Source organism: Perissodus microlepis, chromosome 8 (genome assembly GCF_051167445.1).
Source record: "Perissodus microlepis isolate ML-2025 ecotype Zambia chromosome 8, ASM5116744v1, whole genome shotgun sequence".
Taxonomy (NCBI): domain Eukaryota; kingdom Metazoa; phylum Chordata; class Actinopteri; order Cichliformes; family Cichlidae; genus Perissodus; species Perissodus microlepis.
In genome coordinates this window covers 108,955-121,583 of record NC_140468.1, presented here as the reverse complement: position 1 = coordinate 121,583, position 12,629 = coordinate 108,955, and the positions used below count along the sequence as shown (strand labels likewise).

Below are 12,629 nucleotides of genomic sequence, written 5' to 3'. Positions count from 1 at the left end.
CGAACTGCCAGTTTCTGGTTATTTCCTGGCTCCAGCATGGCGCCGACCCAACCCGGAAAAACCGGGACGGTAACACCCCTCTGGATCTGGTGAAGGATGCCGACACGGACATCCAGGACCTCCTGCGGGGTGACGCCGCCCTGCTGGATGCCGCCAAGAAAGGCTGCCTGGCTCGAGTGAAGAAACTCTGTACTCGAGACAACGTCAACTGTCGAGACCAACACGGGAGGCACTCCACGCCGCTGCACTTGGCTGGTACATAAATACACACACCTGAAACACCAGCGCCTACATTATTCATGCAGGTGTAGTCTTAAAGGACAGTCCGTGTTACCTCCACTGTGCAGCGCCCCCTGGTGTGGAGCTGTTTATGTGGATAGTTTTGTTACATTTTTAACAAGTTAGTAACAAATTAAAGGATCCAAAACATTTTAGCAGCTTATCAGCTGCACATATATATTAGAAGTTTGCATGCAGTAGAGACGCCCCCTGCTGGCCAAAGAATGCAGGTTTAAGTGGTTTCACTTTAAGATACTGTTTATATATATATAAACAGTTTACAGTCATGACAAAGTGACGCCTGAATGCTCGATGGCAAAGAGGACTTGTTTTTGTGATATCTAGTTTCACATATTTGATTCCACATTTAATTTATATTTTACATCCTGCTAAAGTTAAAATATTCTATTAAATGTTAAATTATTCTCTTGCATTATTAATTTCTCCAACATGCTGTCATACATATGTATACGCATGTTTTTCTTTGTGTGTATAGCGGGCTATAATAACTTGGAGGTGGCAGAGTACCTTTTGCAGCACGGAGCTGAGGTCAACTCTCAGGACAAAGGTGGACTGATCCCTCTGCACAACGCTGCCTCGTACGGGGTGAGTCGGGGATAACATTCACACACATCGTTAGCTCTGAACCTAAAACTGACTCCTAAAACCACGTCTGAACTCGGCCAGAGGGGCCGATGGCGCGATATGGCAGCCTCGCTTCTGTCAGTCTGCCCCAGGGCAGCTGTGGCTACAACTGTAGCTGCCTCCACCAGTGTGTGAATGTGAGAGTGAATGAATAGTGGCATTGTAAAGCGCTTTGGGTGCCTTCAAAAGCGCTATATAAATCCAATCCATTGTTGTTATTATTATTATTATTATTATGAACTCGAAACCAGCTGAAGCTTTGCCCTGTGATGAGGAACAAAAGTCCTCACTTTCCACAAATGTCTTTGCTAGATACAAGAAAAAGATTGGTCCTCACAAAGATAGACAGACAGGTACACACACACACACACACACACACACACACACACACACACACACACACACACACACACACCTAATCCAGCTTAGGACTCTAACCTTAAACACAGTCTTTATGCTAACATGTAATTATCTCCCCGAGGAGGAAAAAAAGAGAGAAAGTACCCAGAAAGTGCCGGTGTAAACAGATTTCTCTCCACAACATCAGAAACGCAAAGACAGACACACACCTGACAAAGCAAACAAAAAGTGTGCGTCTGAGAGATGTTTCAGTGTGATTGCTGAAAGGTTTCTTTAGTTGAAATCACAGGAGGAGAGCCTGAAACAGGCTGATAAACTACACCATTGTAGTTTTTTAACTGACCACATGGTGGTGCCATTGTGTCTAATTTCTGTGAAGGTTCTCAGTCATCCAGGTCATCGTAGTCAAAGGAGCTTGCAAAGAAAAGCGTCTGGACTTCTTTAAGTTACTTGAAGACGTTTCACCTCTCATCCGAGAAGCTTCTTCAGTTCTAAGGTCAAATGGTGGAGAGTCCCAGATTTAAACCTAGTGGGAGTAGGAAGGGCGCGAATTCCTGAGATCAGATGGCCCAGGATGTGAGTGGGCGTTAAGGCGTCTGGGAAGGGATCTCAAAACTGGATTATATATTTCTTAAAGTCAGCAAAGAGGCACAGAAAAGAAGATCAGACACCAGCGAGGGAGGATAAGAAGGACAGACGCAACAACATTGTCATCCCCTATGTAGCCGGTGTATCAGAGAAACTCAGGAGAGTTTTCTACAAGCATGACATCCCGGTGCATTTCAGACCCAGCAACACACTCAGACAAAAACTGGTTCACCCGAAAGACAAAACGCCAAAACACAGACTTAACAATGTGGTGTATGCTGTACAGTGCAGCGAGGAATGCCCAGACCTCTACATCGGAGAGACCAAACAGCCGCTTCATAAGCGCATGGCACAACACAGAAGAGCCACCTCCACAGGTCAAGACTCAGCAGTTCATCTGCATCTTAAGGATAAAGGTCACTCTTTCAAGGATGCCAGTGTTCACATTTTGGACAGAGAGGACAGATGGTTTGAAAGAGGAGTGAAAGAAGCCATTTATGTCCACTGTGAGCGACCATCTTTGAACAGAGGCGGTGGTTTACGACACCAACTCTCTGCCATCTATAATCCAGTTTTGAGTTCCCTTCCCAGACGCCTTAACGCCCACTCACATCCTGGGCCATCTGATCTCAGGAATTCGCATGATAAGGTGGGGCCAGGTTTCACAATGAGCTCACCCAAAACTCTGGCTGATTGGGACCCACACCCAGTTTCACACCTTGGCTCAGGCGATTAGAGGATCATCAGGGGGTCCTTTTGTCCCTCTGTGGGGGGATACTCCCACTAGGTTTAAATCTGGGACTCTCCACCATTTGACCTTAGAACTGAAGAAGCTTCTCGGATGAGAGGTGAAATGTCTTCAAGCAACTCAAAGAAGTCCAGACGCTTTTCTTTGCAAGCTCCTTTGACCATTGTGTCTAATGTGGCCTTATTGTGCTCTATTGTGTGTGGCAGTAATAAAGGCTTTAACTGAGCTTTTGTTTTTTCCCCTGTGGCGTCCCCTTTTGGTTTAAGTGCACCAAAACCCACAGACTGGTGAGCTGGAGACGGAGTGTGAACAAACACACTTCAGTGAGGAGGAGGGGAATGACACAGTTAGCGTGTGTGTGTGTGTGTGTGTGTGTGTCTTCACATCTCACAAACACGATTATCAGAGGACATAAATCAGTTTTTATTTCCTTTCACAATAAAAGCCTGCTGAGTGTGAACATTGTACCATCTCTTCTAGCACGTGGATGTGGCGGCTCTCCTTATCAAGTACGATGCCTGTGTTAACGGCACTGATAAGTGGGCATTCACGCCACTGCACGAGGCCGCTCAGAAGGGACGCACGCAGCTTTGTGCTCTCCTATTGGCTCACGGCGCTGACCCGACCCTGCGGAACCAGGAAGGACAGTCGCCTCTGGACCTGGTCACAGTCAGTCTCACACTGAGTTAAAGGGACAGTCCACCATAAAACAGCATGTGGTTATAAAACATATTGATAAGCTCCTCCTCCTCTTCCTCCTGCAGGCTGATGATGTCCGGGCCTTGCTAACAGCGGCGATGCCTCCCTCCGCTCTCCCTGGCTGTTACAAACCTCAGGTCATCAGCGTAGCAGTGTCTGCCTCCGGTGCTCCACCTGTCACCGCCATCCCACCACTCCTCTCCTCCAACCCTTCCTCGTCATACGCCTGCCCCACACCTTCTCTCCTCCTGTCTTCTTCCCCTTCCACCTCTTCCTCCTCCACATCTGCAGCAGCAACCAGTAACACAGCCGCTGTTGCAAGCCTCTTGTCTTTGCCGCCGCCATCATCGTCCTCACCATTTCCTGAGATGTCGGCCCTGCTGTTGGCTGCGGAGGGATCCCCAGGCACAGAGAAAAAAGATGAAGGTCAGTGATTAAAAAAAACCTGATGTGAAATCAACAGCTAACCTGCGCTGAAGGTCTGACAAGTGAGGCCTGAGCTGAAGAGCCTTAAACTGGCCAGCAGGGGGCGACTCCTGAAGTCCAGGAGATAAAAAGCTTCCTCTTGCTTTCTTTTTACTACTTTATTATTTTATTATGACTGAATAAAACATGATCTTCATTTTGGAAGTTTTGGTCCTGTTAGAGTCAGAGTTTAAGGTGAGGCTAACTTTTCAGCCACTACAGGGAGCATGACATATGGTTTCAGAAAGCTAAGGTGCTAAGGGCAAAAATGCTCAGTTCTACATCAATCCCAGGATCACTGTAGTATCAGTTAAATATCTTCTGTGAGGTTTGAACTACGACGAGCCAAACGCATCACCAAAGAAGACGCCACCAATCCGATCAAGCTGTGACAACCAGGACGTATCCTGCCCGAGTGTTAGCTGCAGGGATAGTTGGGTTTCTGTCACAGACGGTGTGAACCGTCCAGTTTGGTAACAGGCCAAGCGATGTTCTACTTAATTGCTTTTTTCCTTTTCCCACTGCGGTCAGTTGTATCCCTGTGGAGCCTCTGGATGAACGCCGTCTTGTTTTGGTTTCTGAACTGATTGTGTTTGTTGTTCAGGGACTGAGCTCAGCATCTGTCAGTTCTTGGAGAACCTGGGGTTGGAGCATCTTCTGGAGATCTTCGACAGGGAGCAGGTGAGAACTTCGACACCGGCAAACTACTGGCAGGTTTCCCGTGTGTAAGGAAACAGTGACGGCAGGTACAAGAGCATTAGCTGCACTGACTTTCATTGAAGAATTTCTTTAGTTAAATATGAGGAAACTTTCCATCCATTGAAAGGACTGATGAACAACAATTATTCCTGCTGTTACTGTGGAGAGACTTGAAGATCACAGATATCCAGTGATATCAACAGGAAGTGCTAACACATGATTCAGCTGCTGTTAACACCTTTAATTTGGCTAAAATTGTAAAAAAAAAAAAAAAAAAAATCAGAGCTTTGTTTTCTTTGTCTTCTTGGCTCATAAACTACTTGTTGGCATTAACATGTTCCCATTTCAGCACACAGGGCTGATTTTCACTTTAAAAGATTTACTTTAAAAACTGGGACATGAAAGTGGAAGTGAGTTAAATTACAGCTCATTTTCCTGACAAATGGGAGCTCACTCCAGGAGTGGAGATGGTGAAAACTGACTACCATCCTCTGCAGATGGGACTAAAATCACTGACCAGCACAGGTAACATTGAAATCACCACCTCTCACACGGTCACAATGTGCTGCTGTGCTTAATGGATGAACACGTCCACTTCAGTCTCGCCTGTCCAAAGGACGTTGTCCCAGGAGTCTTTGGGTTTGTTCAGGTGCAGCTGTGCAAACCAAAGCTGTGCCGCCATGTTGTTTCAGAGAGAGGAGGCTTTCTGCTGCAGCCCTCCCAAACAGCCAATGAACTCTGACCTTTAACATGCTAACTGAGACCTGTAGAGTCTGCCTAAACTTTTATCTTTTATATTCACGTGTTGATCATCAGTTTATCAAAAGCCTCTGATTAGCAGCACCTGGCAGTTGCGCATAATGTTTCACATGAATGCTGATAAAACTCCTAAATGAATGAAAAGTAAAACCGCTCTGCAGCAGCTGTGAGAAGCTGTAATGACCTTTGCTTGGTTACTTTGGGTGACAGCTGTCGCGCTTCATAAACGATCTGTTTCAGAGTCGTTTAGTTTCAGTGCAAATAAAAGAATCAAGCAAAGGCCTGCAGATGGTTTCTGACTCAGTTTTAAGCTTCTGGTTCGTTTTTCTTTGGACCCAAGAAATAGGTTGTGTCACTGAATGTCCTTACAAAGGCAGTAAACGTGTGTGTGTGTGTGTGTGTGTGTGTGTGTGTGTGTAGATCACTCTAGACGTTCTGGTGGAGATGGGTCATCACGAGCTGAAGGAGATCGGCATCAACGCCTACGGACACAGACACAAGATCATCAAAGGAGTGGAGAGGCTCATCAGTGGGCCGCAGAGTGAGGACACACACACACACACACACATTTAAACTGGAGTTATTCTGCTCATTGTGCGCTCTAGATTTGTATCATTGGACTCTATCAGAGCAGCTTTGTATGATTCCCAACACTAAATAATCTGTATTTCTCTGATCTGAGCATAATTTCTTAGCTCCTCCCCCTTTAAGGCCCCTTGTTTTGATTGACAGGACCCCCTCCTCTTACTGATGAGGTTCACGAGAGCCAGGGGTTAGGTCTCCTCCACCTAATGACTGAAACACATTCCAATCATTTCATGAGCTTTAATGAATGAAGAGAAAACACATGTTATACCAGCAGGTGGACCGAGGCAGGTAACCACGATGACTTCGACTGTTTGGGTCGGGGTTGGCTTGCTTTAAGCTTTTTTACATCGTATCTGAGAGACTCCTGATTTGTGTGTTTGTGACAGGTCTGAATCCATATCTGACGCTGAACACAGCCAACAGTGGGACGATCTTAATCGACCTCTCGGCCGACGACAAGGAGTTCCAGTCGGTGGAGGAGGAGGTACTGACTCATACCTGGTGATGAGACCTGCAGGTTAACTCTGAAACTCTTGATTTATTTCATCGCTGTGAAAGAGCCAGCTGTGAGCGATGCTTACTGCAGGACACACAAACGTGTCGTGTGCACAGAATAAAGTACACGTACAGTGAAAGTGTGGAGAAGCTAAAGCAGGTGGCAGTGAACACTGAGAGGACGTTTGCTGAGATTAAAGGCCTAACAGCCTACCAGGCCGCGGTCCTAATGTGGTTTTGTTTGTGTTGGTCAGATGCAGAGCACCATCAGAGAGCACCGGGACGGCGGCCACGCTGGAGGAGTCTTCAACAGATACAACCTGGTCAAGGTAACTCGCTGCGAAGACTTGGAGGGCTGTGTCTTTGCTGCTGCTGGGTCATTTTCTGAGCTGTGGGCTGATTTGCTTTCATAGATGAAGAATCTGAAGCCGCCCTCTCTCACATGTAGCACATGACAGGAGATCATTTTCATCGTACGAGTTCTGTTTTGTTTGGTTTAGATGAGAATGCAGGTCTTACACACGGTCGCCATCACAGACTTGGTGCTAAGATGCAGGACGTTGTGACCCAGCTCCACGGGACGTTGTTATTCTCACATGAACATTTGTTGGGCACGATGGTGGTGGGGTCAGAGGTTAGAGGAGGTCACTGTGTTGACTCTCAGTTGATTGTGTTTCAGATCCAGAAGGTCTGCAACAAGAAGCTGTGGGAGAGGTACAGCCACCGCAGGAAGGAAGTGTCTGAGGAAAACCACAACCACTCCAATGAGCGCATGCTGTTTCACGGTCAGAACACCAAAGATCATGTTATCGGAACAAGCAGCAGAAGTGTTGTGATGGTAGCAGGAGAACAGTCAACAGATCTAACCTCTATAATATCAGGTGTACCAGTGTAGAGCAGTGGGGGAAGACTTGCATGATTTAAACTTGGCCACGTACATCGCTGGTTTTCAGCACAGCTGCCATTCTTAGATCCCTCCGTGGAAGTCCGGCTGTTTCCCCTTCTCCTCTAAACCTCCTCGGGTGTGTCGAAACACTGATGCTTCAACACGATTTTGATTTTCAGGAAGTGTCACAAGTGAAGAATGTGTTGGTGTGGCTCAAAAACTCAAAGCCAGCATGAGATGGCATCTGCTATATCTTCTGCTCTGATGTTTGCCTGTGAACGGTGGACTGTAGACGGACACCCAGCTCTCATCGCCAGTGACGATCCAACAAACACAAATTCAGGTCAAAGTCACAGAGTTGTCTGTGATCGGGGTGATCTCGCAGTGCGAGGCCTGGAGTTTATTTTCACGAGTCTGCCGCAGTCTGAGTGACGGTCCGTGCACGTCTGCATGCCTGCCTGCTTCATGTGACCACGTGGACTCATCTCCAACCACACATGCGCCCAACATGGCTGTGAAGCGGATTATAAAGAAGTACGACAGGACTGAAAACTCAGCCGTCAGGTCTGCAGCTGTTTGTGTCCTCGAGGCTTTAGAGGACATGAGACGTTCAGGGACAGATGTAAAAATGGCAGCTGTCCTGGGATCTGTGCAGATGTGCTCAGAGCTTTGTTGGTCACCTCTCACAGGTAGATAGTGAAGTAGAGACTTGTTTGGACAGGATCGTGAATCATACGAATCATGACATGAAACAGTAATGTTAACGTGGGCGTTGATCGTACTGCATCGATTCCCTCTCAGGCTCGCCGTTTGTCAACGCCATCATCCATAAAGGCTTCGATGAACGCCACGCGTACATCGGGGGAATGTTCGGCGCCGGGATTTACTTTGCAGAGAACTCGTCAAAGAGTAACCAGTACGTCTACGGCATCGGAGGAGGGACGGGCTGTCCGCTCCACAAAGACCGCTCCTGCTATGTCTGCCACAGGTACACCACCTGACCTCCACCCTCCACCCCCAAACACACCTGTGCTCAGACTGCAGTGGAGCACCACTCTCACGCTTCTTTGTTCCTCGCAGGCACCTGTTGTTCTGCAGGGTGACTCTGGGTAAATCCTTCCTGCAGGTCAGCGCCATGAAGATGGCTCATTCGCCGCCGGGTCACCACTCCGTCACCGGCAGGCCGAGCGTTAACGGCCTCGCTCTGGCCGAGTACGTCATCTACAGAGGAGAGCAGGTCAGAAACACCTCGTCATCCTTAGAACTTTATTTTTGGATAAAGTCTGTGGTTTGGAGTCTTAGAAACATCAAATATTTTGGGTTAATTAAGAGTTTTGAAGAAATAATCATGAATTTTATTAAAGGTTTAACACAAAAACTCGAGCGTGCTAAATACCGAACTCTGTGGAGCTTTGTTTAAATCTGCAGCACGGCCGTGTTGGCTTCAGCTTTCCTCTGAAGGGCGGACGCGTCTCCTACACAAACAGCCAGATGACAGATAGTCGTTGGATAAGTGGAGAGAGCGGCTCGTGCTCAGACAATTGGACATTTTCTAATGTCTTGTGCCAAAACCAATATCTTCTCAGAAGTGGCACTTCACAAAGCGGCATGAATACATGTCCACTCGAGCAATCAGCCACGTTACAAGTGTGTCGCATTACATGCAGAGGTCTGCTTTAGTGCTGAAAGCAGCAGCCTGAGAGGACGAGAAGGAAGTGGGGACGTTAAAGTGTCAGAGTGTCACATTTACTGTCGTCTTCCTGCAAACGCAAACAAGCAGAGAGGTGCCTGTGGGCTCGCGTTGAAACATCTCTCATTGTTTTGAGTTTAAATTCAGTTCCAGGCCGACCAGCAGCTCCTCACAACAAACTGAGTGAGTGAGAACGAACTGAGCTCAGAGCTAGTTTGGGGGGTTAACTCGGTGTTGTTTCAAGAGAAATCGGTTTTCATCAGCCTCGTGTGCATGAAAAGGTTTCAAAGCTTTCTGTGAATATAAATGGAGTTGGTGATGAACAGCTGCAGAGTTTCTGTGAGTGTGAAATCGTCATGAAACTTTTTATGAATAGCACGTTTCATATACACCAGCTCAAAGTGATTGTAGAAAAAATGGTAAATGAAAGAATCAGTTTTTAGTTCGGTGTAACTGGGGAAGGTTGAGTGTCTGTTACAGAGTGTCAGTGAACGCCTCTCTGCCGCCCACAGGCCTACCCCGAGTACCTGATCACCTACCAGATCATAAAGCCTGAAGCCTCCGCAGACGGATGAAGAAGATCGAGTCAGGGAAGGAAAACATGAAGAAACGCCAGAATCTTCACTAACTGCATGCACAGAGAAAACTTTATTTATACCATGTATAAAACATGTAGGTTTTTATCAGATGACTGTTTTTTTTGTGGTTTTATGCACTTTATTGACTTCCGTCCTGATGTGATGTGACTGTTGATTTCATCCCCTTGTCGTTAAAAACGTGTTGTTCACATATTTCAGGTCATTTTTCAAAAACCAAATCCATGTACTTGACCCACGCGACATGTTGTTGATGTTTGAACCCACATGATGGGAAGTTGCTGTAATTGGCAGATAAATGGGTTCATTGCTCCCCGTCTTTGAAAACGGCGACGTAACGGTGAACGGTTGCTCGCTGCAGACAGAACAGTCAAAACAACCCTACATGTTGCCTGGCAACCACCTGACGAGATGAAGAACTGGATTGGTTTCATGGAGATGTTACGTGTATATTTATTTTTTGTACAAGCATGTCAGTTTATTAATATTTATGAAGTGAAAATATCGTGTTGGTTTTTAAAGACCAGGTTTTCTCCGAATCAGCCTGAACGAGCCGCAGTCTCTGATTGGCTAGAGTTATCACACAATTCATGAAAACCTGAATCTGATTCATCAAACAAATATTATTTACCTGCCGCAGACGTACCTGAGCAGTCGTAGCCTGACTGCAGATCTCTGACTGATTTATTTAGTTCATATTCCAGCTCAGTGTTTTTATCCCAGGTCAGAAAAGCTTTTTATGATTCACAGTTTAAAAAAAAAAAAAAAACAGCCCTTAACAAATTTATTAGACAACCAGTCATAAAAACAAGGAAACACACATTTTTTAGAAACAACTTAATTAAAAACAACTTCACCTTTTTTTCAGCATTTTTGTGAAAACAGTAAATTAGAAAATTCAACAACAACAATAATTACATTTTAGCATTAAAAAAAATCAATGTTAAAGTTTTTACACTTACTGGTGAATTAACATTACAGAAAAATCTAAAATGATTTTGGTCATTTTGTTTAAATTTAGGGCCTCTGTGGCGTCAGATATAAATTTGTTAATCACTCTTCATGTTTATGTGATGCTGACCTCTGTCAGACAAACTGCTTCAGCTCCGGACTCTAAGCCCCGCCTCTCGAAAAGCTCAATTTTTTTCTGACTGGCCAAAATAAGGAAGCCTTCCGAGGGGCAGTGTTTGTACTTTAATATATTTAAAAAAAACAAAAAACAGGGACCACTTTGATGCAAGTTCATCAGATTCTTTGATATTTAATCCAGACATCAAACATAACTTAAAGCTATATTTGATAGAAAATAACAAAAAGTGATCATTTAGAAATATATTTCTTGTTTTAAAAACTGAGCTGATGTTGGACTGAAGAGTTTTGAGTTTAAGGGTTAGCGTCGCATGCCTTCAAACAAACAGCTGCCCAGATGGAAAGTTAAACTGTCAGATCTGTTTTATAGCTGAAATGCTAAGCTAACATGAAATTCTGTTTGAAGCTGAACAAAGCAACAAAACACACAACGTCACTAATTCTTATTCATTTATTTCCTTTCTAGAGTCCAGATTCATTAAGTTTTCATTTTTCTGAACTCGGATTGAAGCGACGGCTGTTAGCTTAACTAAGGTAATGTAGGTGAACTGGAGAGAGTGCTCACATCAGGAACTGTGTAAGTTTGCAAAAACAATCAGCTCTGAATTTTATTTTGATGCAGACTGATCGGCTCTCTTTTCTGTGAAACGAGAAATGTATCATAAATATGTGGAATCTCCTCCTGCGGGCAGCATGAGAGCGTTCAAATCACTGTTCTGATCAGGTCTGTAATCCACATGCAGCAGAACAAAGATAATGAAGCTTTAAACCTGTTCAGAACGTCCTCGTGGTGGCTGACTGCTTGCCCACTGTTAGCTTACAAACAGGAAGTGCTGATAGAAAGTTCAGTTTTCCTTAATGACCCAAATGAGTGAGAATGAGAAGATTTCTGGGCTAAAAGCTGGACTCACATTAACAAGCTTTCCAAAAAGGTTTCCCTGTTGGGGTTTTTTGCTTTGCACCTTTTAACACAGAGCTATGTTTCACACTGAGCTCATTCCAATAGTAGAGCAGGCAAACGCTCAGCAGACAGGTTTAATAACAGAAGTTTGCACCAAAACAGGAGGTAATTTTGTGGGCAAGAGGTGAAAAAGCCTCCCATAGAGCTGATGCTGGTTTAAAATCACTGAGCATGTAATGTGGGTTTTTTTTTACAATGACTGCCGGAGAGTGAAGTCTGGAGCGTGGTTAATCATGTTCATTTGGTTTCCTCAAACCTCAGCTGTGGGGGGTGGGGTGGGGGGGTCGCTTTCCATCCATGAGTTCAGTTTCATAACCTAAATCATCTTGAAACGTTTTCTTTTTAGTCCTGCAGAATCGAAACTTTCAACCCTGGAAATCAAAGAACAGTTGGATTTTTTCAGACTGTAAAACCTGCAGGGTGAATGAGCTCCGACTGTTCTCCTCTGTGTGTGAATGATGCATGTGGTGCTGTCTGACTGGATACGTGGAAGCTGCGCGTTGTGCCCGTTTCAGTGTTTCGGTGCAGACTGGGAGGAAACCAGCAGCTGACAGTGAACGCCTCATTGACTCTGGACCAAAATGGTGCTAATTAAAGGATTCATCAGGTTTTTGTGGCATTTTCGAAGCACATTTCTCACCCTGGCTGTTTCCTGTGTTTGCAGCGACTGTAAAACATATTTATCTGAAGTTAAAGCTGTTGGTGCTTTATGGTTTTTACCTGTTTCTCCAATCCTGTACTTCCAAGTCCACGACTGGATAAAGTCCCCAGATTTCACTGAGAGGGTGGAGCTCTCAGCTAAAGCCAGCACACTTGGTTGGAAAGGTGGATGTGCGATCATTTGGACTTTGATCGGTCGAGATGTGTGAAACGGATCAGCTGTGTCCTCGCCGCTCTCTGGGCTGGTTTCCTCTGTTTCTGCTCTGTGATTGGCTGAATGAGGACGACAGCTGGACAGTGAATCCTTAATGACCCTGTCTGTGGTTTTCCATGTTTCATGTAAATCTCTCTACACTAGCGTCATCATGTCAGCTCTTTTCTGTTATTACAATAAAATACTGCAGTGATGGACCGAGTACTAA

At 45.3% G+C, this 12,629-nt stretch overlaps 1 protein-coding gene across 3 annotated transcripts in view; it reads left to right on the top strand.

The window, feature by feature from the left end:
* Positions 1–12,629, top strand: part of LOC146380936 (poly [ADP-ribose] polymerase tankyrase-2-like) — a 22,477-nt gene extending 9,848 nt beyond the window's left edge. For all 3 annotated transcript variants that reach the window (XM_084936865.1, XM_084936862.1, XM_084936866.1), the window contains 12 exons: positions 36–255; positions 776–885; positions 3,101–3,289; positions 3,385–3,745; positions 4,389–4,465; positions 5,663–5,783; positions 6,217–6,314; positions 6,580–6,654; positions 7,005–7,110; positions 8,013–8,199; positions 8,292–8,448; positions 9,414–12,629. In XM_084936865.1, the coding sequence (XP_084792991.1) occupies positions 36–255; positions 776–885; positions 3,101–3,289; positions 3,385–3,745; positions 4,389–4,465; positions 5,663–5,783; positions 6,217–6,314; positions 6,580–6,654; positions 7,005–7,110; positions 8,013–8,199; positions 8,292–8,448; positions 9,414–9,476 (1,764 nt within the window). In that variant the 3' untranslated portion in view covers positions 9,477–12,629. The remainder of the gene's footprint in view (positions 1–35; positions 256–775; positions 886–3,100; positions 3,290–3,384; positions 3,746–4,388; positions 4,466–5,662; positions 5,784–6,216; positions 6,315–6,579; positions 6,655–7,004; positions 7,111–8,012; positions 8,200–8,291; positions 8,449–9,413) is intronic.